Source organism: Muntiacus reevesi, chromosome X (assembly GCF_963930625.1).
Source record: "Muntiacus reevesi chromosome X, mMunRee1.1, whole genome shotgun sequence".
NCBI classification, from domain to species: domain Eukaryota; kingdom Metazoa; phylum Chordata; class Mammalia; order Artiodactyla; family Cervidae; genus Muntiacus; species Muntiacus reevesi.
This window is the reverse complement of record NC_089271.1, coordinates 13,598,728-13,625,182: the sequence shown is the minus strand read 5'-3', so window position 1 is coordinate 13,625,182 and position 26,455 is coordinate 13,598,728. Positions and strand designations below refer to the sequence as shown.

Genomic DNA, 26,455 nt, shown 5'->3' with positions numbered 1-26,455 from the left:
AATTATAAGTTTAAAAAAATACAAGTTTAAGTTCAAACAAATACACAAAAGACTGATGGATATTTAAGAGTAATGACCCAGTCAGTGGTTTAAAAACTACTTCCTTGCATCCCTGTAACACTTGAGGGGAAAAGTCAGTTACCTTGAGAACAAGTTGATGTTCATCTTGTTTTTTCCTCCTTGATCTATTAAAATGAATGTTCAGCTTTGAATGCCACATTTTATTATCTCATCTGTATTTAGGAAAGGATTGAAAAATTTTGAATTTAGTGAGAACTGTTCAGTATTAGTGAATCCAGTAGATACTTACAGAAATTTTTCAATCATTTATTAGGGTACAGGCATTTATATTCTGGAACAAATCAATTTTTCTTTTTTTCTTGGCTGTGCTGCACAATTTGTGCTATTTTAGTTTCCCAACCAGGGAATCAAACCCTTGGCTGTGAGAGCTAGGGGTCCTAACCACTGGACCACCAGGGAATCCCCTACTGTTTTTTTCAACAAGTTTCTCTGAGCACTTTTTTTTTTTTTAACCAGAATTGCTTTAGTATCTGGCATATTTAGCAATGAACTCTGTAACACAATACAAAAAAGATGAACGGCCTAATGGAAAACCACGGGGGAGAAGGGGAGAAGGGACGGGAAACAACTGTTTAGTACTTTAAGAAAGTGAATTTTAAAGTAAAAAGCTGTTCAGCTATTAACATGTAAAAAATTCAACAATAGGGCAAACAACCAAACTGAATGCCCATTAAAGACAAAGTGTTTGGCTTAGCTTAGCTTATATGTACAGAGATAAGTAAACCAAAAATTTTCCAAACTGGCAAAGATTAAAGTAATCTGGCATAGGAAAGGCAAAATTTATTGTTGACAGCGTAAAATTTTTCATAGTCTTTATGGATGGCAATTTGGAAATACTTTCTCTTGATATAATTTATACTAAGGCAATGATCAGAAACGAATGAAGTATTTAAGAAAATCCACCACAGGACTGTTTATAGCATGGGATTCTTTAATAGTGCAAAATTTAAAATAACTTAAAAATCCAACAATAGGGATATAGCTTAATAAACTGATAGAGCCACACTATGCAGTGAGTAAAACTAACAGACTAGGGCTTGATGAAATAGGACAATGTCTGGTGTGAAAAAAACATTTCAACTACAGCCATGATCTTTGTGTAAAAAAAATGTGTACACACTCATATACTCAGAAAAAAAGACTTAAAGTAACGCTGCAGTGTTAATTGGTTATCTTTAAGGGTCAGGATTATAAGTAATTTTTGGGCTGTATACATTTTATGTTTTCTAGGTTCTCTATACTAAACACACTATGATTATCAGAGAATAAAAATATTTTAAAACAGGGTTCCAGTCTACATACGGTTTCGCCAAACTTGCTAAGTCACATGAGCAGAGAGCCCTCCATCCAAGTATGTAGCCGCCATAATAAATAAGATGTACAATCACTGAAAAACACAGTAAGTTTATTTGGATTTGGGGCTCTGAAGAGTTCGGTCTCTACTCCCTGACCTTCTCCCGCCACGGCTCCTGGACCTGGAGGAGCTCTGGCTGCGGCTCCTGCGGCTGTGGCTCCGGCTGCCCCGTCCACGGCTGCGGTCCCTTTTTCTTCCTCTGCTTCGGGAATTGTGCCTTCCCCGGCTTCTGGACCTGTGTTTGTGAGATTTCTTGGCCCCATGACTACTCCTCCTCTTCCGGTCGGCCTCCCCGTTCCTCTTGTAGGAGTGGGCCGGCCCAGGGCTCCTCCTCCTCCTCGGCCTGCTGTAGTAGTCATCGTGGGGGCCCAGCCTCGCCCTCCTCTCTGAGCTCTTCCCAAAGGAGGAGCCAGTCCGATCTGGAGATAGGTAGATGTCTCGATTCGCTTCCCAAAACTCATTGTTGGGATTTCTGAACACGTGAAGGAAGTTGCAGTGTTTCCCTCTGGGACACTGCTGTATTTCAAATAAACCTGCAATGGCACAGTGAGGAAACGGCGTTAACTGCTGGCACTACATCCTTTTCACAAGGTACATTTCTGATGTCCGCTTGTGATAGGACTAGTTTCTCCTTACATACTATGACCTCACAGTTTGGGTTCCCTGAATTTCAAAAATATTCAATGCTCTAACAAAAGGCACTGTGAAAAGTAATAGATCAGAACTTTTAATTAACCAGAATGTCCCATTCCCCTCCTGGGTTATGGTGTGGAGTGCAACCCAACCAATGGCAACCATATTATTTATTATTTTTTCTATTGTTTTACCATCCTGCTGACTGACAATGTAGATCCCTAACTAACACTGAAGAACCAGCCCTGGTCAGCAGTCCTGGTGGCAGCCTTCTTTGAGGGCACGGTGGTGGGAAGACAGAACCATTGGCTAAAATAAAGAGCATGTTGTAAGTAGAGGATCCTGTATTTTCTTACATTTCAAGAAGATGATAAACACTGGCCTAATGCTTTATCAGGTGCTTTTAATACAAAAGATTTTTGTCAACGGTGAAATCTACTTGCACAGTTTAGAGATCCCTTGAAGATTTTCAAACTTTTTTGAAAAAACGGTAAATTAAATATGTAAAAGAGTTAAACATGAAATACCTGTATACCACACACTATATACAAAAAGTCAGTCAAAATGGGTCAGAGTCTTAAACGTAAGCTATGGAACTATACATTCTTGGAAGAAAACATACAAGTAAATCTTCATGGCATGGGCTGACATGGATTCTTACATACGATACCAAAGCACAAGCAAAAAAAAAGAAAAAATAGATGAATTGGGCATCATCAAAATTAAAACCTTTTGTGCTTCAAAGAACACCATCAAAGTGAAAAGACAATCTATATAATGGGAGAAAATATTTGCAAATCATATCTCCAATAAGGGACCTGTCTGTAGAATATATCAAAGAACTCTTACAACTCAATAACAAAAAGACAAAAGAAAAATGGGCAAAGTATCTGAACAGACATCTCTCCAAAGATGATATACAGTGGCCAATAATCCAATAAAAAAGACAAAAAATGCTCAGTAGTTACTAGTCACACTCAGAAGCACCTCACTGAAATCACACTGGATTCCTGGCAACTGACAAAAGTGCCTTCATGGAGAAACAGAGCCATCTCTTTCAGTCCCAAAGTCTTTAAGGCATAATGGTTCTTCTGGCTTACCAAATCAAGGAATTCTAAATTCCTTCCCCCCACCGTCCCGCCACTTCAGTGACAGCAACCATTAAGACCAGGTTGCCAAAGATTCAGACCTTATAAATTACAGATTTTGAAATAGGAGGTTTTAAGCAAGCGAGTTTAAAGCGAAGTGAAGCAAAGGGTAAGGGAAGTGGCCCCTGAAGGCACTGGCAGCTCTTCTCATAGCTTCCGGGGCACTTCAACAATAAATGGTTTGGCTAAGCCTATTTGATAGAAATCACAACAGAATGACCCCTTCAAAATTGCCAGCTACTCAAAGACTAATTCATTTCCTGAATCGGCAGCCACTATCTGATGAGTCAATCTGACGGAATGTGCCCTGACCAGGTTCCAAAGCTATAATCAATCTCTAAGGCACAAAAGCTTGTATTTCAATAACGCAGGAAGTGTTACAGGTAATGTTTTAGGTGGCAAAGATGACAAGGTTCATTAAGGATAAAGATGGGAAAAAAAAACAGCTCAAGTGAGGAGCCAATAAATAGAAAACAGACACAACTTCTCAGGCTTCCTGCAGAGCCTAGGACTTTGAGCACTGACCCTGTCACCTATACATTGTGCCCCCAGTCACTGCATCCATAAAGTGACCCATAAGGTCAGTTACAGGTCTAAAACATGATGTACTTTATATAGTGATCTCTGTTCATCTACCAGGTGAGGCAAAAGCTAATCTCCACTCCTTTAAAAGGTTGCTTTCCCCTCTCCCCGCAAGAATATCACTTTATATAACAGTGGAACCGTTGGGGGGAAAAAAAATTCATGTTGTATTTACCACAAATTGCCATTTTCCATCGGGTCACTGGGCAGAATTCACACTGAAGCTGTCGTCCTGCGTACCACCGTCCATTAAACAGAGAGAGGGCTGCTTGGCATTCTTCTTCCCTTTAAACCACAAATTAAAGGATGTACTTTAGAGTAACTTTCTAAAGTAGAAATGCAGATTAATCTTATTGTTAACTAAATCTTGTATTTGTTTACCAGAGGGCCACCAAGCTCACTGCTTCTGTGCTACCTAGGGAGTCCTCATTACAGCATTCAAGCTCCTGAAGCTCACAATTTATTCAGAAACCTTTTTTTTTTTTTTTTAACTAACCTCTCAGAGATTCTGATGCATGGAAATCAGCTTGAGTCAAAGCTTCTTAAACCAAAAGACTGGACCATTAAAAATGCAGAAGTGTTTTCCACTGTCAGCGCCCGTTCTTTCTCAGTTCAGATCGCTGTCCTTCCTATTACAATGGTTAATTTACCCCATTAGCCATGGCGCCATGCAGGCAAACAGCATGACGAGCAGAAATGACACACTAACTGCTCTCTTAGCAGACAAAATGCACACTGAAATTATCTGGGGCTTTAATTTCTCACTCTTTCAATTTATACTTTTCTGTTCTCCATTCTGGTTATCCCTTTCCAGTTTGTGTTTTAATTATTAAAATTATATAAGTAAAAAATTCACTATATTGCAAAAGATTAAAAACTCTAAGTATACAAAGAATGAAATACAAATATATAATTTTCTAATCCTTTCTATATTTCTAGATCAGCTCCTAATATTTACACTTTTAAAAATACCATGCAGGGACTTCCCTGGTCCAGTGGTTTAAAGACTGAGCTTCCAATGCATGGGGCACGAGCTCAATCCCTGGTTAGGGGACTAAGATCCTGCAAGCCCCCCCCCCCAACCCCCACCCTGTGCGGCCAAAAAAAAAAACAAAACCATGCATATGAAAGCTATATAGTCAGGGGGAAAAAAAATCCCACATGTCAATGTAAGTCACAACACTGTGACAAAATGTGAAGATGTTTATGTTCAGAATACTTACGACTGATACTGAACATACACATTGCCCCTCAGATGAGGTTCCAAGTTGCAGCTGACCTAAGGAGCAATGAAGAACTGATTTACCAAAAAAAAAAAAAAGTCAAAAACCTAAGGAAAAGAAGCCTTCCAGTCATCATACGTACTTCTGTCCAGGCCAACATTACCATAAGGTGTTATCAATCAAAAATTTCAAAATTAAGATACTACCCCATGCTCACATCTATTTAAGGCATACTTCAGCACATGGCAGTGTTGCAGGCAATTACCTGATCCTTTTTTTGTTCAAAGATATGAAATGTTTCACACACACATAAAAATAGACTATTAAAAAAAAGAAAGAAAAAAATACAGAGACTAGTAATCAGCCCTTATATACATCACCCAGATTTAATACTAACATTTTCCATTTTTGACTGAGCATGTTTAAATACGTAAAACATAAAAAGACCCAGGTGAAGCCCTTCCATCCTATTCTCCCTCCTCCATCATATAGGTCAGCATTCCCCTGAGGTTGGGCAAATCCTTCACATTCCAAATACACACAGACACAGGCACCCCTATCTACATAGACCCAATACCCACAGCACACATATACATGTGCAAGCATGCTAAGTCGCTTCAGTCTGCCCGACTCTGTGTGACCCTATGGACTGTAGGCCACCAGGCTCCCCTGTCCATGGATTCTTCAGGCAAGAATACTGGTGTGGGTTGCCATGCCCTCCTTCAGGGGATCTTCTTGACCCAGGGATTGAATCCACATCTCTTATGTCTCCTGCATTGACAGGCAGGTTCTTTGCCATTAGCACCACCTGGGAAGCCCATACACATAGACAGACAGGCATATACACACATATGTGTGCCATAAAATATGTATATATGTATTATGCATGGACATAACATACAGGCGGAGCCTGTGCCCTCACCTTCCCATCCCACCTAGTACTTCAGAGGGAGGCAAATCAGTCCCTCCTTCACGTGCACTGCCTATGCCCACCTTAAACTGGATCACTTTCCCCACATTCCTGAACTCAGGGAGCACGTCATCATAAAAGTCCAAGAACTGCTGGTAGGTTTCCTCTTCGCTGTACTCCAGGCTTGCGTCGGGGTCGTAGTCGTCCCTTCTGCACTGCTCCATCCCAAACGTTGTAAACATGCTTTTAATAAGAAGGGTGGGACTCGATGTCGGGAAATTGTGTTTACGTGAACACCTGCATATGAAGGAAAAACTTCAGCAGTCCAATGGTGAGAAATTACATATAAGATACCTGCATTAAACTGTGAGATAAAGACTTGAGCAACTTAGCTGTTTTGACTGAACTGTAAGATGACAAACCTCATTCAGACTTTATATATCAACACTTAACAAAACTGTTCTACAGCTGACCGATATACTGGATCTCATTAAAATGTAAAGTTGGGAATTATTTCCAAGTTCAGGAGTCATTTTAGCTGCCTTTTACTGAAATTCAGAAAGCCTTACACACATGGAAGCACATGGAAGGAGAAGCTGCGTGGGCATGACAGACAGTGATGACAGGCACAGAGACACCGTGCGTGGGACTCAGGACAATGTGAGAACAGTGCAATCCTGATTCCATACAGTCACCAACAAACCCAACACTTAGAGAACAGAGTATTTGGAGAGTTTTAGCTAAATGGAATGCACTTCATAGTTTTCATGGCATTTTTATATTCTTTCCTCTGATCCTTGCAACCTATTATGACAGCCAGGGCTAGTATTTTCTCCACTTTGAAAGAAAGAAAGTGAGGCCTAGAAAAGCACACAAGTTACATGACTGGGGAGAGAAGATCCCAGAGATCTGAGCTAATCCACAGTCCACTGCTTATGTGTTATATGATGTGGTAAATGTTAAGGAATTTCTCTTTAATGAAGGAGGTTGACCATTGTGAAGAACAATTTTCTTTTCACAGTTAAACTAGACCGGGTTGTAACTGAGTAATTTTTTACAAAAAAATCTTTCATATGAGTTTACTTTCTTATTTATTTCTTTCTCCTCAAATAAAATGAAGAGGGAAAAAATACAGTTTAAGATTCCAAATCATCAAATTTTCCTGATTAAATTTCCAGCTTAAAAATTACAACAAAATTTTTAGAAAAAAAATCCCAAGAACTCTTGAAGAAAAAAAAGTTGAAGAACAAAACAAGTGTTAGGAAAAAAAAACAATGGCCCTGAAATAAATGTTTAACTCATGTTTACTTTCCACTGTCTATAACATACATCTGTACACCTAGCTGAGACAATGCACACAGAATGCCTTGCACATACCATGCCCAACTCAGAAATGTGCAATCAGTGCTCATTAATGTGAAATTTTCTAGTTTCCAAAGGAATCTCCTAGATTATTCAGCCAAAGACCTAGTAATGAGATCCATCTTCCCAAGGACAACTGCCCACAGAAAAAAGAACAAGGATTCAACCTGGTTGGCAGTGTTAGTAGAACCAGAATTTTACAAGTATGAAGCACATACAGAATTAAATGAAAAACCAATTTAACAAGGTTAAAATTCTCATGGGATTCTTATATCTGAATGAACTGGGCTCTAGTACCCAGAATGTCAAATGAACATTTGTGAGTTTTGGAACTGTGCCAAATTCCCCATCTAGGGAAATATCCCACTTGGCCTGGAGACAGTCCACATAGTCTGGGTGTATTTAAGGCGAGCCCTACTATACTGAAAATTCAGCTAAGACAAGGGATACTTGGGAAGGCAGTCTAAAGCTGTTGTACCCAAACCCATGTGATTCTTAGAATCACCTGGGAAGAGCTGAGATTTCTTAGGTCCTGCCCTAGATCAATCTGTTCAGACCTTAAAGAGTGAGGAACCCATGTTTTCAAAGTCTCTACACCTGGTCCTTAAGGTCAGTCATGTCTGGGGACTCCCGGTTTAGCCATGCTATTTACCCATTACTCAGATCCTTGAATCAAGTAAGACTGCCACAAAATCAGGTAGTTGGACATTACCTAAACTGGAAGGTCAGCCAATAAATGGCATGGGTCTCCAAATGCCCCCTCAGGTAGAACTGACTATGCCTCTTTTTCTCTTCTCAGGGGAGAACTCCAGGCACTCACTACCTTTGTTCTTTATAGAATGAAGTTACACGCTAAAGTTAGGCTGTGATTATTTACTGAAGGTCTTTGTGAGAAATATTCTCATGAAAATTACATATGCAACTGTTAATAAAATATCCACGAAAGTTACTGTCCACCTTCCTACTCAGTATCTTTATACAGTATTCTATGGGAAAACATTTAGACTCTGATGCCTAGAAAATTTGTCATTCCAGAGATCCCACTCATTTCCTTTTTGGTAAGAACTACAAAGCTCATTGCTGCGTGGGATGGATACAACTCCAAAGTCAAATGTACTGTATATTCACAGTAATGCACTTCCCCTTTCCTTGCTTTCTATTTATTTTATTAAACAGTGTAGTAGACTATGAGCCTTCTTTAAATCACTTCTGGAAACAAGTGAGGTATAAATAACTACTCTGGTCAATGAATTTTACTTTTCATCAGTGATTATGTTCTTTAAGGACAAAAAAAAAAAAAAAACCTGAGCTCCCCTCCAAGCTGTGACTCTAAGAAAAATCAACTTCAGAAAGGTTCTAGAATTGAATTCTGTACTAATTACAGAAACAAAATGATCAAAGAGATGTTTAGGTTATGCGAGTGTGTGCTGATGTGATAGACCTTAACAGAGAAGGACAGTTGTATGATCTTGAGCAAGTCACTGGGGCTCTCTGTGAAAGGTGAGCAGCAGCTTTGTTTGAAGGGACGGTAGTGGATTTTGTAACTGCTAGTTTCACGGAATCTTATTTCACAAGTCATCACCTGAGTGATGAAAATATCCAAATCAATCTCAAACTTTTTTTTGATAGTTGTGATGGTGAAATGTCACATGCCTATGAATATATTAAGAAATCTTCACAAACTAATCTGACTACTGTCAATATTTCCTTGAAATGGCTCTCAGGGCTGAGTTTCGAGAGCCTGACAGTCCATTCTCCTTTTCACAAATAAGTCCTGGCAACCAATTTCCTGAAACCATTTAGGACATCTTCCCTTCTCTCACTTATGCGCAACAGAAGAATCCAGAATCCGATGACTGCAAACCTTCACATTTAAGGAAATGTTAGAGATATATCATAAATGAGGAATTCTGTAGCTTGGAAACTTTACATACAATTTGGTTCAATAACCCGCCCCCCCCCCTCCCGTTGCCAGTGCAAATATGAACTCATATTGAGTCTCAGTTGTCTTTCAAAGGTAATTCACTGTACATTTTTTTCTTTGGTGGGGGATGTTTTACATCAATCATTACTATTTTGATGAAATTAAACATATAAGGATACGAAGGGGGTTAAAGTCTTTCTCTCTTCCTTTTCCTCAAGAGGAGGAAAAGGAGCCCAGTTCCTCAAGAGGAGGCTTTCACTATTGACCAGATTCTGTGAATACTTTCACAGATATTCCGGGCATATAGCATCCCAACTATAAAACATAAAAGGAGTCACAAATCCTACATCAGTGACTCTCAATCCTGGGGCACATTACAAATACCTGAGCACATTTCAAAAATTAGGGTGCCCAAGTCTCAAAAACTCTGATTTACTCAATTTGAGATAAGACATAATTTTTTTCAAGCTTTCTAGATGATTCTAGTTGGAATCCAGGGTTGAGAACCACTGTTCTTAAAAAATGTAAAGTGATGTGATGGCTTAAATTTAAAAAGAAAGAGAAAGCTAGAGAAGGTTCATATTTTCAAAGAAGGAAATAAAGCTCACAGCATGTATAATTTTATGAATAAAATAAACATGAGAGACAACATACAGTTTCTCATTAAATACATATGAATTTGTCAATTCATATCCCTTTTTATGATGAATAAGACACTAAGATATAATTAGATCTTTTCTTCTGCAGAATGAAAAGTAATAATTAGATTTTGCCTCAGATGGATTTATTCACCATTATGAATTATTTATCCACTTTAAGTTGTTCATTCATAAACAAGTCAAATTATAAAAATCACCACTGCCTGCCATACAGTTGATATTTAAATATTTGCTAAATGAATCAAAACATCAACACTTAGTTTTCTACATGAATGTCCTGTTTTAAAATCATTGATCCAAAAGAGGCAGGGAACCAGAGGGTCTCAGAGAATAATGGCAACAGTAACAAAAAGAAATTAACAGCAAACACTCAGCGCTTGCCATGGGCCTGCCATATTCGACCTGCTTTCCCTGAATTCACTGATTTCAGCCTCACAACTGCCTTGGGGTTAGGGGGTACTACTTTTAATCTCCATTTTACAGATGAGGAATCTAAGGCACAAAGGGCTTAAGTAACTTTCTCACCATTATAGCCACTAAAGCCAGATGCTGAACCCTGCGTCTGTTCCTCAATCAGAGCAGACTGAGAATGCGCACTAGAATTTTTCTCTACTCACTCAGATCCTGTCTTTCACAGACATCCCTTTAGGCATGCCAGTTTTTAAAGCCTTCTTCACGCACAGTGTTTGCCATTCAAAAAACAAAGCCAGGCTGCTCCAGTCTTTTGAAATAGATTTCCTCATCCCAGTTCACCCATGTGGACCAATATAAGCGCAGGAAGAAAACAAAAGTGAAAGGTCCTCAGACAGCTATGGGAGGAATGAAAAGGAAGCCCTGCCAGAGAACTGGACCAACCCACCCAGGGGCGGGTGGGGAGGGGGGTGTTGGGGAGCAGGGGACACTCAGCTTGGGGAACTAGAGCAGCAGCAAGAACATAGCAGAGGCCTGAATGAACGTGAACATTTCAAACTCCAGCCCGTGCCGCTCCCCAAAAGGGAACTTGGAAACCTTGATGTTTTGAGTCACTTAACTCTGACACAATAAAACAAAATTGGTTACCTATCTCCAAATCTGCACGCTCCCGTTTTACTGTAGAATGGACAATTAGCTCGATCTTTCTCCATTACTCTGAATTCCGTGGGTGGTTCTGGGTTTTGCCATGTGGCACCATTTTCCAACTGTTGAAAATAATCATGACTTTATTTGATGTAAAAATCCACAAAGAATTAAATGTTTAAAAGGTATTCAAATATTTCAGTCAAAAATAAAAACAGATTCCTGTAAAAATATACACATTTAAGTTGTGCCACACAACCAAGACTCTACAAACAACTGTCATGAGATAGGGGCTATGTGTCTCTCCTGGTTCCCGGGCACTGTCCAGCATCAGGCATTGCCACAGCTACCAGGAGCAGCCACCAAGGTTTCCCTTCTGTCCATCGATTCTGAAAAGAGTCAAAGGACTTGTTAGGGAACTATCCCTTGATTTACTCTGAATCAAGTTAAAACATCCATCTGGGTATAAAAATGTGTGAGGCTGATTATACATTCTTTAAGGATTATAAACAGGTCCAGTCCACAGGGGTGATTTTTGCTTTTGTTCATCAATTCACTTTTGTTGTTGCTATTGTAGAAATCACAGAGCCTCAGATGTGAATCCCACATTCAGACAGTATCTAAGTAACTTACCACAAAATTAACATTACTGGAAATAGTATTTTTAAAGAAATGTTCATTGGCCTTAAATTGTTAATGAAAAGTTTTGAAAATACCTCATTTTCAGCCTGCTCCAGCATCTTCTGCACAGCTTCCTACAAATGGTGCAAACATAGGACTAATGAAAACCTTCGAAGTCAGGTAAGTCATATCTGGTTTACCTGGTTAAGAATCTCATGTATAACAATTTTAAAAAACCCATCACACAAAAGGCTTCATGTTGTAATTTGCTTTCTATAGCACGATCTTCTGAAAAGCTTTCAAAAGACATACAGCTGAGAATCTTCATTCAACTAGGACATTAAACAGCTAACATTTGAAAACATAGTCTTCTAATAGTTTCAGTAAGAGTAATATTTGGCAGATTTGAACATACATTCCACATTCTAGTTTTTAAGTTGAGGTACTAGTGAATATCATAAAAGACAATGGTAGCTGAAACATCACAAACACCTAACAGATGCTACATTATGATATGAACAGTAGGAACTGGGACTGATGAAAAATCTCAAACTTTCTGATAAGGCAGTATCACAGTTCTGCACTATGCCAGTAAAATTTTACCTCCTTGGCATTTAAATAAGCTTTAAATTATGTTTGACAGACTTTTCCCTAGTTCCTTAAAGCAATACATAGAAGACTCATATGTCTAGCTGCTTACTAGATTAACTACCTGGCCATGTAAAGGTCCTTAGTAACTTAATGTGCTCAAAATGGAACTCTACTCTTCCCTACCCCTCACCCATCTAAATGCCTCACCTCAGAAAACAGAGCTGCATGTGCCTACATGCTCAAATTAAAAACATATGGCTTGAATTCTCTTCTCCTCCTTTTCCCTTCCTGCCTATTCAGCCTACCAGCTAGAGTTCCGCTAACTGCCACAACTCATTACAAATCTGTGTACTTCTCTGTATTAAGCATCAACTGTCATCCAAACCACCATCATGTCCTGTTTGGAGCAGCAGCCTTCTAACTGGTCACCACAGTTCTACTCTTGCCTCCTTGGTCATCACTCCCAACCACCACCCACTATTCTTCATACAAAAGTTAGAATGATCTGTTAAAGGTAAAGATATAAATTAAATGAAGTCAGTCCCTGCTTCAAAACTCTTTAATGGCTCCCCATGACACTTCAGGTAAAATCCAAACTCCTTCCCACCCAGGCCTTACATGAATTACCCTGCCTACCCTCCTGAACTTGGGCCCACCCCTGTCGCTCTCCTCTTTTTGGTCTCTAGGATTTAGGCACCCTGACCTCCTTTCAGCTCCAGGCTCAGACCTCCCTGCCTCTCTGCCTGGAACCCTTCTCCCCAAGCTCTCTACACTCAGCCGTCAGTTCACACATCGGCACCTTCTCAGAGCAGTCTTCCTTGACAGGCAATCAATTGAAAGACGTAGTTTCCTACCGCAATCAGTCTGTCATGTGACCTTCTTTCTTTCTTTATACCACATGCTGCTGCTGCTGCTAAGTCACTTCAGTCGTGTCTGACTCTGTGCGACCCCATAGATGGCAGCCCACCAGGCTCCCCCATCCCTGGGATTCTCTAGGCAAGAATACTGGAGTGGGTTGCCATTTCCTTCTCCAATGCATGAAAGTGAAGTCGCTCTGTCGTGTCCGACTCTTAGCGACCCCATGGACTGCAGCGCACCAGGCTCCTCCGTCCATGGGATTTTCCAGGCAAGAGTACTGGAGTGGGGTGCCATTGCCTTCTCCATTATACCGCATACCATTACCTTAAAGCACCTAAAATGATCTTTTTGGTTATTTATCATTCAGTTTCCCCTTCAAGAAACTGAACGCAATGAATACAGATCTTTGTAGCTGCCCTATCTCCAATACCAGAGAAGCATCCATCTAGCTCACAGCAGAAACTCAGAATGCAGATCCCTTTATATATGCTTAGAATTGACTTCATTTTACCCGCTTCTCCTTATGTCTCACCAGACTTCCTTTGAAACAAAAACTTTAGCTTTTATCTGGTGCCAGAAAGACCTCAACTGAAAACCATTCCACTGTTAAAATAGAAATTTATTACTCTCGCTCTAAAAAAAAAAAATATGACAAGCTCCAAACAATTTTCCTGCCCCGTAAAAACCTAGCATGATCTTGCCTCATCTGGAAAGCAGTACTCAAGTAAGGGTGTTTAAAATTTACACTGGAATTAACCAATGGCCTGAGACACAAGAAACAAAGGTTGCTTCTACCCCATTATGACTAGGATGTAAACAAATGCATTTTTCCCATGAGCAGGTGATTACCCAATTTTATGCTATTCAAATATAGCAATATCACAGAAAAGATACATCCTGATGAATCAGTGAAGGATAGATGAGCTGTGATATCTTTGAAATAAATGCACTGTTAAGGAATAGCAGCAAAATAGACCAAAGCAATCTTTAAAAACAATCCTAAAAGATAGAGATGTATACAAATACCTTAAGATTCTTTTTTTGTGTGAGCAACTATGTTACTTACAACTGCCTTTAGAGCACAAGTTAGAAAAGAAGTCAAAACTTAATAACAAAAAATATTTCCTAATCTCTCAATACTTGAGCTTCTGATTTCTTTCAATCTATTAGTTCTTGCTAACATGTCCAAAGTAGTGAAGTCTCTTATGAATCAAACAAAGGTGGAAACTATAAAAAATAGTATTCACTAGGTAAGTCAACCCATATATAACAAAACCTCAGAAAAACACTGTCTGCTGTGGAGTGGTACAAAGTGTAAAGCAGGGGTCAGCTGCCTGTTTTTATCAATAAAACAATAAGGTTTTATTGGAATTTGGCCACAACCCTTTATTTGTATGTTACCTATGGGTGCTTTTATGGGACACTGGCACTGTTGGATGTTTTCAACAGAGACCATACAGACCATAAAGCCTGAAATATTTACTCTGGCCCTTTACAGAAAAAGCTGGCCAATCCCTGGTATATAGGTATATAAGATAGGGAGAGTTGGTGGAAAAAACCTTAATTTAAGGCATCTGCCACGGCAAACATCCAGAGAAAAGCATCATTAAGAAAATGTTAGTGTATATCCAAACTAAAAACATGACTCTTTCTAAAGAAAAACACCAAGCTCAAATCCTGATATGCCTAAGGCTTATTGTTCCACCCATCATTCACCCCATCCACCCACTAAGAGGATACGCAGTGCGTTTATCCTCCTGTGACAGGAATCACCTCTCTTTCTTTCTTCTCCTGTAGCTTCTGCTGCTCCTCTTCTCTCTCTTTTCTCTGCTGTTCTTCCCATTCTTCCTTTAACTTTCTCTTTACAGAGGGAAAAAAATAAAAAGAAGAAAGGTAATTTTTTTCAGACTCACGTTTTTACATTTGGCATATGGGGCAAATCAATGGAAAATGTTAACATTGGTAATATGAATAACATCCCTCCCCGTTTTTTATTGGTTGCACCAGGTCTCAGTTGCAGCATGCAGGATCTAGTTCCCTGACCAAGGACCAAACCCAGGCCCCCTGCATTGGGAGCACAGAGTCTTAGCCACTGGACTACCAGGAAAGCCCTAACATTTGGGTTTTTAAAGTTCAAGGTATGTAACTCTTACTGAGAGTCATTTTGGTTAACTAGTTAGTTAACTGATTACCTGATTAGTACCATACCTCTTGTTCTTCCTGCCGTTTTCTAGCTGCCTCTTCCTTTTCCTTCTTTATTCTGAATTCTTCTTGTGCCTTCTGCTCCCGCAGCAACCATTCCTCATGTAATTTTTGCCTATTGATGTAATGATGTGATCAAATAAAAGGAATGGGCACTAATCCAAATACATTCAAACATATATGACAGTAAAATGACATTTTGTGAATGATGAAAGTATCATGAAAGATATTTTCTAGAAAGCAGTTAAGTGGAGGTAAGAGGACCAGGATATATGAGTAGTGATCTTGGAAAAGCACTGCATTTTAGCAACTATGCTCCTAGAGGGAAACAGTGTAAAATCACTACTTCTACATTTCCTAACTGTAACATCTTTACACAAAACAATGACACTCTAGCTTTCTCTTTAGGTTGGCCACAGTGATGTTTCAGTTCAGTCGCTCAGTCGTGTCCGACTCTTTGCGACCCCATGAACCGCAACATGCCAGGCCTCCCTGTCCATCACCAACTCCCAGAGTTTACCCAAACTCATGTCCATTGAGTCGGTGATGCCATCCAACCATCTCATCCTCTCTCGTCCCCTTCTCCTCCTGCCTTCAATCTTTCCCATCATCAGGGTCTTTCAAATGAGAAGCTCTTCACATCAGGTGGTCAAAGTATTGGAGTTTCAGCTTCAACATCAGTCCTTCCAATGAACACCCAGGACTGATCTCCTTTAGGAAGGACTGGTTGGATCTACTTGCAGTCCAAGGGACTCTCAAGAGTCTTCTCCAACACCACAGTTCAAAAGCATCAATTCTTCTGCGCTCAGTTTTCTTTCTAGTCCAACTCTCACATCCATACGTGACCACTGGAAAAACCATAGCCTTGACTAGACAGACCTTTGTTGGCAAAGTAATGTCTCTGCTTTTTAAAATATGCTGTCTAGGTTGGTCATAACTTTCCTTCCAAGGAATAAGCGTCTTTTAATGTCATGGCTACAATCACCATCTGCAGTGATTTGGGAGCCCAAAAAAATAGTCACAACCACTGTTTCCCCATCTATTTGCCATGAAGAGATGGGACGGGATGCCATGATCTTAGTTTTCTGAATGCTGAGCTTTAAGCCAACTTTTTCACTCTCCTCTTTCACTTTCATCAAGAGGCTCTTTAGTTCTTCTTTACTTTCTGCCGTAAGGGTGGTGTCATCTGCATATCTGAGGTTATTGATATTTCTCCCGGCAATCTTGATTCCAGCTTATGCTTTATCCTGCCCAGAGTTTCTCATGATGTACTCTGCATATAAGTTAAATAAGCAGGGTGACAATATACAGCCTTGACGTACTCCTTTTCCTATTTGGAACCAGTCTGTTGTTCCATGTCCAATTTGAACTATTGCTTCCTGACCTGCATACAGGTTTCTCAAGAGGCAGGTCAGATGGTCTAGTATTCCCATCTCCTTCAGAACTTCCCACAGTTTATTGTGATCCACAAAGTCAAAGGCTTTGGCATAGTCAATAAAGCAGAAATAGATGTTTTTCTGGAACTCTCTTGCTTTTTCGATGATCCAGCAGATGTTGGCAATTTGATCTCTGGTTCCTCTGCCTTAGCTAATACCAGCTTGAACATCTGGAAGTTCACAGTTCACATATTGTCGAAGCCTGGCTTGGATAATTTTGAGCATTACTTTGCTAGTGTGTGAGATGAGTGCAATTGTGTGGTAGTTTGAACCTTCTTTGGCATTGCCTTTCTTTGGGATTGGAATGAAAACTGATCTTTTCCAGTCCTGTGGCCACTGCTGAGTTTTCCAAATTTGCTGACAAATTGAATGCAGCACTTTCACAGCATCATCTTTTAGGATTTGAACTAGCTCAACTGGAATTCCATCACCTCCACTAGCTTTGTTTGTAGTGATGCTTCCTACGGCCCACTTGACTTCACATTCCAGGATGTCTGGTTCTAGGTGAGTGATTACACCATTATGATTATCTGGGTTGTGAAGATCTTTTTTGTATAGTTCTTCTGTGTATTCTTTCCACCTCTTCTTAACATCTTCTGCTTCTGTTAGGCCCATACCATTTCTGTCCTTTATTGAGCCCATCTTTGTTTGAAATGTTCCCTTGGTATCTCTAATTTTCTTGAAGAGATCCCCAGTCTTTCCTCTTCTATTGTTTTCCTGTATCTCTTTGCATTGATCGCTGAGGAAGGCTTTCTTATCTCTCCTTGCTATTCTTTGGAACTCTGCATTCAAATGGGTATATCTTTCCTTTTCTCCTTTGCTTTTCGCTTCTCTTCTTTTCACAGCTATTTGTAAGGCCTCCTCAGACAGTCATTTTGCTTTTTTGCATTTCTTTTTCTTGGGGATGGTCTTGATCCCTGTCTCTTATACAATGTCACAAACCTTTAGGTGCCAATAAGTGAGTAACATCCAGCTTTTCACATTCAGAAAGTATTACCCGTCCTGTTCCATGCATTTTAAAAGTGCCAAATGCAGGACTGTAGCATGACCTGGCGTCTCCTGCTCTAACCCTTGGACTGCTATTCTTTACAGTTCAGAGATTTGGTTTGCCTCAAGCAAAAGAGAACTATATTGTGATCACGTCTTTAAAATAAACCTACAGGTTTTAAGAACAGATGACAAAGAGTTAAAAAAAAAATGCGTGGGTGTCTAGTTTATATTTAGAAATGACCAGTTATAAAGAGTGATCTTGTATTAAAATGGCATCTCAGATATTCAATACCACAAGTTTCCAACTTAAAGGTTATATTTCAAAAGTTTATTAGCCAATTTGGTGCTTATAACCTAGACTGTATATTGTCCCACTGAATTTGTAAAAGGAAAATGAAATATGAGAAACTGTGCTATATTATATTACTTCAGGGACATCAGGACTTAAATAAGGTTTTATGTCTAGTCTGGGGACCCAACCGCAATTTCAAATACACGATGGGAGAAAGTATTCCATTTACAACTACAGATTCCAGGAACCCATCTTTTCGCCATGGCAGAGACTGGCATGTTGCATATTGTCAGCGTTTCTGTGTATGTGATGGGGTATATGTAGATGTTTCAGTGTGCAGAACTCTGATTCATGAAGTGCAGTATTTTCCAATAATTATCCTGCTTTTCAACAGTAAAGTATTATGCAACTCTTAAAGAAATAAACAAATATTAATGGAACACAAAGACACATGTATGTGATTTAAAAGAAGCACCTAAGTACATAGGGAAGCAAAAAGACTTCCCTCTTTCATGCTATACATATTATCTTCATCGTAACAGAAATCTCTAATAAGAACAACCAGAGTTATTATAGCACCTCCTATCTGTTCCACTATGTTAAGCACTATACACTTACCACCTTATTAATCTCATGATTATTATTATCATATTTTTTGGCTACGCCATGCAGCATGCAGGATCTTAGTTCCCCAACCAGGGAGTCCTAACTACTGCACCACCAGGGAAGTCCCTGTTTATGTCCCTATTTAGGGTAAGGAAATTGAAGCTTAGAGAGATTAAGCAACTTGAACACAGCTAGTAAGTAGCAGGGCCAAGAATGGAATGCAGATCTGGCTGAATCCAACTCCATGTTTCCCATCACCACTACCTTTTTTTCCCCCTAGCACTTTGATATTTCCACCTACTTAGGTGCTTAGGCAGGTAATAGGAATTAATTACAAGAAAAGAAGCAACATTACCAGTGAACACACTAAATAGCTGGAGAGGGTCTATCAAGTTTCTTTTCCTTTAAAATATTATTTATTTTTTGTTGTGGCAAAGTATATATATCATAAGACTTACCATTTAAGTGTACAGTTGAGTAGCATTAAGCAAATTCCTATTATTGTGTACCACTTTTTAAAAAAGCCCAGTAAACAAAACACTACTCCCTGAAAAATATCAAAAGAAAAAAAGAGCAGAATATTTTTGTCATCTTGTGCTGGGGAAGGCCTTTTGAAGTCAGACACCAAGGCCAGATATCATGATGAAATTGACAACATGGAAATCAAATTAAGTAACTAACACTGGAATCTGAGTTAGGACTGATAACAAATGAAAAAAATATACATCACACACATGACAGATATAGGAATAATATCCTTAATCAAGTAATAACACTGCTTACATAACAAAAAAAAATGTATCCCCAAAGAGAAAGGTTTAAGCAATCTACAAATAGATAATATATAAAAAGATACTCAACCTATGAATTAACTAGTATATATCTGAACTCTACTCAATACTCTGTAATGACCTATATGGGAAAAGAATCTAAAAAAGGAGTGGATATAAGTATACATACAACTGATTCACTTTGCTATACAGAAGAAAGTAATGCAACATTGTAAATCAACTGTACTCTAATGAAAGTATTTTTTAAATGTACATTTGAAATGATGAGAAATAACTTTTTACTATAGAAGTTTTAAGAATTGATAATGCCTATTGTGAGTGACAGTATGGAGAGACGGGCACCTTGATTCACTCTTGGAAAGGTGGCGAACTGCAAACCGGGATGCTCTTTCTACCTGCAAAAAAGTGCATTTTATGTGCACTTTTCCTCTTGGCATTTTTCTAAGGAAATAACAGGACAATACCAAGGATATATAATCATGGATACTTGCTGCAACTTTTTTTAATAATAGTAAAAAGCCTGAATGTAAATAAATAACAAATAGTAAATGACAGTAAATTAATAATACCATGGTAAATGAATGTGATTTAACAGTAAATAACATTTATTTAGAGAACTAAACATTCATCAGTAGAGACCTATAAATTATGACTAGGGAATAAATTATGCTAGTCATACAATGGATACTGTGTTGCTATTGAAATGGTTCAATTAGATCTCTGTATCAACACTGAAGTAAATGTCCTATACACTTAGTGGAAAAAAACAATCTATAGAAAAATATGTATAAATATCATCCCACGAAAGAAATATATATATTCATCTACAGTTTCTTTCTTACCTTCTTAACAATGGCTATCTTTAGGTATGTGGAGTTTATTGAAGTCTTTTCACTGTTTACACTTACTAATTATCTGGATTTTTTTTTTCTCAAAAACCATTTACAAATTAGCAAAAGAGTGAAAGAACTTTTTTTAAAGACAACATCTTGTTTCAGCCCATCAACTAGAGATTTAAACAGCTTATCCAGGGCATTTTACAAGATCTATTTTGTATAAGATTGTGTAAAGAAGACCTGTCCTAGTTAGCAAAGACTTAGGATATTCAAGTAAAAGAACTGGGCTTGCAGAAAGAGCTTCAATCAGTGCTGACCTCTCTCTCTCCAATAGCCTCTCTTCTTCTTCTTGTTCTTCAGTAAAAGCATCTGCCACTGCCTCCTCTTCCTCCTCCTCCTGTGAGAGTCCTGAAGGAATGTAAATGTTTTAGAACACTATCCTTGTATTACAAAGCCTTGGTCAATAATTCAGGAAAAAAATTATATAAATTTTTTATCTTTACAATTATGGTATAAACCTCTTCTTAAAACTTTCTAACAATAAAGGGCCCCAACCACCCAAATTGGAACAATGTGAACATTGAAAAGAACAATAATGGTAGTAGATTAACACATTAAACTGATACCCCCTAAAATGGTGAGATATGGAGGGAACATCCATCTTTATAGAAGAATGGCAACTGAAAAATGTAGAAAGACTTAAGCAAAATAGTCCTCACTGCTGTACCCCACTGTAGGAACTAACTGTTGGGAAGAGGATATTTATTTACACTATCTCAGAATACAAGCCTACAGATGAATACTAATTACAAAGGGGGAAATATCTATTACAGTGGAGCCATCTGATTGGCAACACTTTGACCACACTTCACATCACTAGGAGTGGAACAACTTGACATGAGAGGCCCCAGATGTATGCAATGAGAGCTATACAGCATCAACTGTGTAGTATTTTGCCACAGAGTGTACCTGAGGCTACTCAGAAGACGTACTAATCTAGAATGCAGGGCATTCCACAAAACAACTGGCTTGAGCTTTTCAAAATAACCAAACTTGAACTGGGAAAGTTTACATATGGTCTGTGTATATCATATTGCTGAATTACTACTCCTTTATTTGTTTAGTATTGTGGCCTTATTCTTAAGAGATGCAGGCTTAAGTATTTAGGGGTGAGGGCTATGTATATGTAACTGACATGCAAAGGGTTCAGAAAAAATTTGTACATGTGTCTATCTATCTATATAGAGAGAAAGTAAGGCAAAATGTTAACAACTGACAAACCCAGGCAAAGGGTTCATGGATGTCTACTGTACATCATGGATGTCTACTGTACATTTCGACTTTCTGTACATTGGAACATTTTCAAAATAAAAACATGGGAAAATAAGTCCTAATATAATTAAAATCTACATCCTCTTCTACTCAAAATTTAAATTTGTGGGGAGAAAAAAAAGGAGGAAAACTGCAGTGATGTTAAGGAACTATAACAGAAGATCTCAGGCTAAATGGAAAAATATAATGTCTGTCACATACATTAAGTATTCAAAAAGTGAAAAGTGTTAGTCACTCAGTTGTGTCCAACTCTTTTCGATCCCATGGACTGTAGCCCAACAGGCTCCTCTGTCCATGGAATTCTCCAAGCAAAAATACTGAAGTGGGTAGCCATTCTCTTCTCCAAGGGATCTTCCCGACTCAGGGATAGAACCTGGGTCTCCCACACTGCAGGCAGATTCTTTGCTGTCTGAGCCACCTGGGAAGCCCATATTAAGTATAGGTCTAACCAAAGGCTCACCTAGTCCTAGATAACTACAGTACTGAACCACTGAACGATGCGGTGGTTACAGGCACTGGCCCTCCATGCAGTTGAAAATCCATGTATAACTTTAAAGTCAGCCCTCCACATTCACAGTTCTTCCATATCTGCAGTTCTGCATCCTTGGATTCACCCAAGTGCAGACCATGTAGTACAGTAGTATTTACTGCTGAAGAAAATCCACATATAAGTGAACGTGCGCAGTTCAAAACCCACGCTGTTTAAGGGGCAAGAGTGTATCTAAGTGTATTATACATGTAACTATATATGGAATCATTCTACAGTTTTCCAGCTCCCATTTTTCCTTCATGTTACCTTAATTTCTGGTAATGCCACTTATTTCAGGTTATTTCAAGTTGAATTGGGTGCTAAAGAAGCTACCTGTAATAGAGAGGTTGATAATCCAGAAATTTCTACCAATCACTTGCCAATTCACTCTAGAGCATTCTTACAGAATATTTCTATATTCTAGTCTTCCGGGTAATGTTTGGACATCCAAGTGTGCTACAACCCACAGCAGTGTTTGGTTGACCACAGTATTCATGAAGCACCACTAAGTAAAAAATTGTGAGTTCGAGTAGGCCAAAGCAGGAGCAGTCATCCAGAGGCAAGTGCTTCATTGTGGCTCTGCCATTAACTATATATAATCATGAGCAGACCAGTGAGCTGCATCCTTCAACTGACTATAAACTGTCAAAGGATACATCCACTTGCCTATTCATAGAGGCTTACTCCAAATGCACTTTACAGAGTTAAAAGGGAATAAAAAATATCAATGCAATACATTGGAATTGAAGTATGTAAAGAAAAAGAGAAAGACTTTTTAAAAGTTGGGGCATGTTACAAGAAAACAGGTTAGCATAGTAAGGAAACCGAGAACTTTAAGGAGGGTGGGGAATTACTAAGGGCATCAATAATGCCAATCTACCCTGTTTCTCCTTTTATCCCTGATGCTTTATCCTGTCTCAAGTGGACCAGTTTTAAATTTAAAAAGAGATAGTAATACAGGCTGCAGGGCAATGCACTGTTCCTTTCACTCTAAATATCCCAAGTATTGCTACTCAAACAGTTTCTGGGCAACTCTAATGATAAATAAAACCTCTATGGCTATTTTTCTCAAGGCCCCAAAATCCTGGTTCCTTGAGGCCATGGTCTGTGGACTTCAAGAACTGTCCAGGATAATTTACTAGGCATATTCTGGTTAATGTACATGACAACCATTATAACTCAGTACTCCTGTGTTATTTTAGTGCTTCCATGTGCATTTATTACTACTATATAATTTTACAACTAAGGTCATTAAACAGGTAGGTTTAATAAACAGACATTAGATTCTGCCATGTGAGGGCCACCACCAGTACAGATGAAGGTTCCCACAGTATTTTAATAGGAAGAAAAAGTGATAAATAACCACATGGCAATAGTAGTAGTAGCATTCCAAACTCCACTCAGTACCATGTTAATGTCCTGAGCATCTGTTTCTCATCATCCCTGCTGCTGCTGCTGCTAAGTCGCTTCAGTCGTGTCCGACTCTGTCAGACCCCATAGAAGGCAGCCCACCAGGCTCCGCCGTCCCTGGATTCTCCAGGCCAGAACACTGGAGTGGGGTGCCATTGCCTTCTCCACCCATCATCCCTAACATTACATAAATGTAGACATAGGGACGTATCTGGCGGTGGAGTGGTTAAGACTCCGCATTTCCACTGCAGGGGACATGGGGTCCATCCCTGGTGCGGAAACTAACACCCCACATGCCACGCAGTGTGGCCAAACCAAAAACCAAGTTTCATAATTAATTTTATCTGTTTGTATTTAAATAAGATCAACAAGGGGTCTCTCACGTTAGTGTAGTTTGAGAAAAACATGCAAAATGCCTAAACCCCTCGAATCCTGCTGGTTTTACAAAGAAAAATATTCGCCGAATACTTACTATGTGCAAGGGCTGTGCTAGCTGCTGTAATTCATGATGCCTGCACCTGTAATATTAGATACTTTATAAATACTTCCACGTAATCAGTGGGTGATGATTCACCGTGACTGCTTCCCCCTCTCGAGTACTTTTACCATTGTTTCTGATATGGGTCTAACAACTTTTTGAGGGGTCATGGCCACAAGCAACTGTGTATCTGATAACAGTACTTGGACGAGAGTCACGGGAGCAATTTCATACACAGAAAACAAGTAAGTCCATTACCAGAGTCTCTCAGTCGAGCGAGTTCCTGTCGCCGTTTCTTTCGTTTCTCCTTCTTCAGGGCGGCCCTGTACTTTTTGTGGCTGGAAAAACAAGACACACACTCCAGCGTCAGCGACCGCAACTGCAGCACTGCCTGAGCTCCCTTCTCCTCCGCGCCCAGTGATAGGAACTCCAACAGTGAAATCTTGCTTCCCGCGTTTTAATTACAGAACATGCCTTTACCACCGCCTCGCCATCCCATGCGCACACGGCAGGTCTTCTCCATCCCCCTCTGCTCCCCTTCTCGCCTCCCTGAGCCCACAGATGCCGACTGGTAATTCAGGCGCGCCCAGGGAAAGGATAGAGCTGCCGCGGTGGCTCGTCTGCTTGGCCCAGCTCCCCCTTTACTTCATGCTTGCACATCTTCCATGCCCAGCCTCGGTCTGCTCCGTCCCCTTTTCTCGTCAGCTCATCTCTCCTAACCCAGCTCACCTCAGCTTCTCCGAAAACAGCATATTCTCGGGCGCCGCCATCTTGCCAGCGCCGCCACGCCCACAGGAGCCGGCCGGAAAAGGCGGGCTTGAGGATGAGCGCAGGCGCAGTTGCTGCGCGGCTTCTCGGGTGGGCGTGGAGAGGAGCGTTTCTCTGTTCCGACTGACCAAAGACTAAAGGCCGGGGTAGGTGGCTCGTGTTCCCAAAGTCTGCACAACTAAATGTCTCCTTCCCGAAAAATCCTCTGGGGCACCTACCCCCCCCTGCAAGTAATTCTTCTCTCCTAGCGCTTCCCCAGTGCGTTATCATTACCTCTCCCCAACTCATTGTGAGGTGTTTTGTGGCCAAGAAGTTAGTCACACCTCTCCTTTTCTCGTCATCCATTCACGAAGCCTCATCCTAAACAACGCGGCTAGCCTTCCTTTCCAGTCCGAGGCTGTGCCTCCATTCGTGGTTTCACTTATCGTCGCCTCAGACAGCCCTCCAGTCCTCCCCCTTCCACTGACACCTGCCGGCTCTAGAGGCTACAGAGGTGCAACCTCTGCTCCCAAGGAATTTCCAACCTAGAGACAGAGAAGGGCCAATTCACAAATAAGATTATATGATATAGGCAACTCAGTTTACATTACATAGGCCACTTGGGAATTCAAGGAGAGCTTTCTAATGCCCGAGTTGTTTTGAAGGCAGTTGGGTAACCCACCTGCCAATGCAGGAGAGACGTGGATTCAATACCTGGGCGGGGAAGATCCCTTGACATAGGAAATGGCAAACCGCTCCAGTATCCTGGAGAATCCCATGGACAGAGGACTCTGGTGGGCCACAGACCATAGGGTAACAAAGCGTCTAACACTACTAAAGCTATTTAGCACCCAGGCACGAAGGGCTATTACTCAGGTGGAGAAGGCTGGGAATGGACTTGCAGGTAAATCAGCACAAGCCACGGCACTGAGCGATGAAACAACGTGGAATCTGCCAGAACCGCGAGAATTTTGGCCATCGAGTATAAAGGGCAATATGAGAGTATTAAGGAATACAGCGATAGAGGTGGCTGGTGCTAGGTTATGGGGAAGGGCCATTCCCAAAAGCTTTGATTATGCTCTTTAGGGAATAGGGAACCGTTGCAAGTTGAGCTGAGGTTTTTGTGATCGTATTTGTGTTTTAGGTAAGTGACTGGTTTGCAGTATAAAGGATACAGCCAGAATAAAGCAATCTAGGTGAGAAGTAACAAGGAATTAAACTGGGGCAACAAGAGTAAGAGATTGAGAAAGCAAAATCAATCCTGCTAATAATTAGACTGTGGTTTACACACATAAGACCAAGAAAAAACGTTTCTCCCAAGGACACGTTGCAACTGCAAAAGGATTAACAACCCCCTTCTTTTAATAATTGGATAACTTCCTTCCTGGCTTGTCTTTGTTCCTCTCTCATCCAAATCAAAATTACTGAGATACCCAATTACTAAGCTGCCTGTTTCCCTAGTCCCTCCCTGAAATCATTCAGCAGAAGCCCAAACTTCATAAACTCTGCCTTACTGCTTCTTACAAAGACACTTGTAGTAACAAGTCTCCAAGGTGGCCTTGCTCAGCTCAGTGCATCAGTAATTAGGAACATAGACTTTGGAGTTGGATGGACTGGGAAACTCAAGCCTTGACTGTCTGATCTTTTTTTTTTTTTTTTTTTTTGGCTGAGTCCTAACCAGTAGACTCCCAGGGAACTCCCAGTTCCTAATGTTTAGTCCTCAGTTTTCTCATCTGTAAAAATCAGGGAAATGCTATATGTTGGCATAGTGCCTGGCAATAATTAGTGTCCCAAAAACATTAGT

At 40.0% G+C, this 26,455-nt stretch overlaps 2 protein-coding genes across 3 annotated transcripts in view; one reads left to right on the top strand and one right to left on the bottom strand.

Moving 5' to 3' along the window:
* Positions 1-359: 359 nt before the first annotated feature.
* ZRSR2 (zinc finger CCCH-type, RNA binding motif and serine/arginine rich 2) lies at positions 360-24,699 on the bottom strand. 2 transcript variants are annotated; one of them, XM_065915130.1, is made up of 13 exons: positions 24,634-24,685; positions 24,163-24,242; positions 23,899-23,944; positions 20,473-20,563; positions 18,987-19,075; positions 15,211-15,319; positions 14,776-14,862; positions 11,649-11,687; positions 10,936-11,054; positions 6,015-6,228; positions 5,022-5,077; positions 3,974-4,083; positions 360-1,968 (listed from the first exon to the last, which is right to left on the bottom strand). In XM_065915130.1, exons 5-13 carry the CDS (start codon positions 19,010-19,012, stop codon positions 1,487-1,489), a joined length of 1,242 nt encoding a protein of 413 aa, XP_065771202.1. In that variant the 5' UTR covers positions 19,013-19,075; positions 20,473-20,563; positions 23,899-23,944; positions 24,163-24,242; positions 24,634-24,685; the 3' UTR covers positions 360-1,486. The 2 variants fall into 2 exon arrangements, with proteins under 2 accessions (XP_065771202.1, XP_065771200.1); XM_065915128.1 differs by lacking the exons at positions 18,987-19,075; positions 23,899-23,944 and having other exon boundaries at positions 363-1,968; positions 24,634-24,699.
* The window catches only part of CLTRN (collectrin, amino acid transport regulator), a 184,402-nt gene continuing 169,411 nt past the window's right edge, over positions 11,465-26,455 (top strand). Inside the window, exon 1 of the mRNA XM_065915133.1 lies at positions 11,465-11,469. The gene's annotated coding sequence lies outside the window, so the exon portion shown is untranslated. The remainder of the gene's footprint in view (positions 11,470-26,455) is intronic.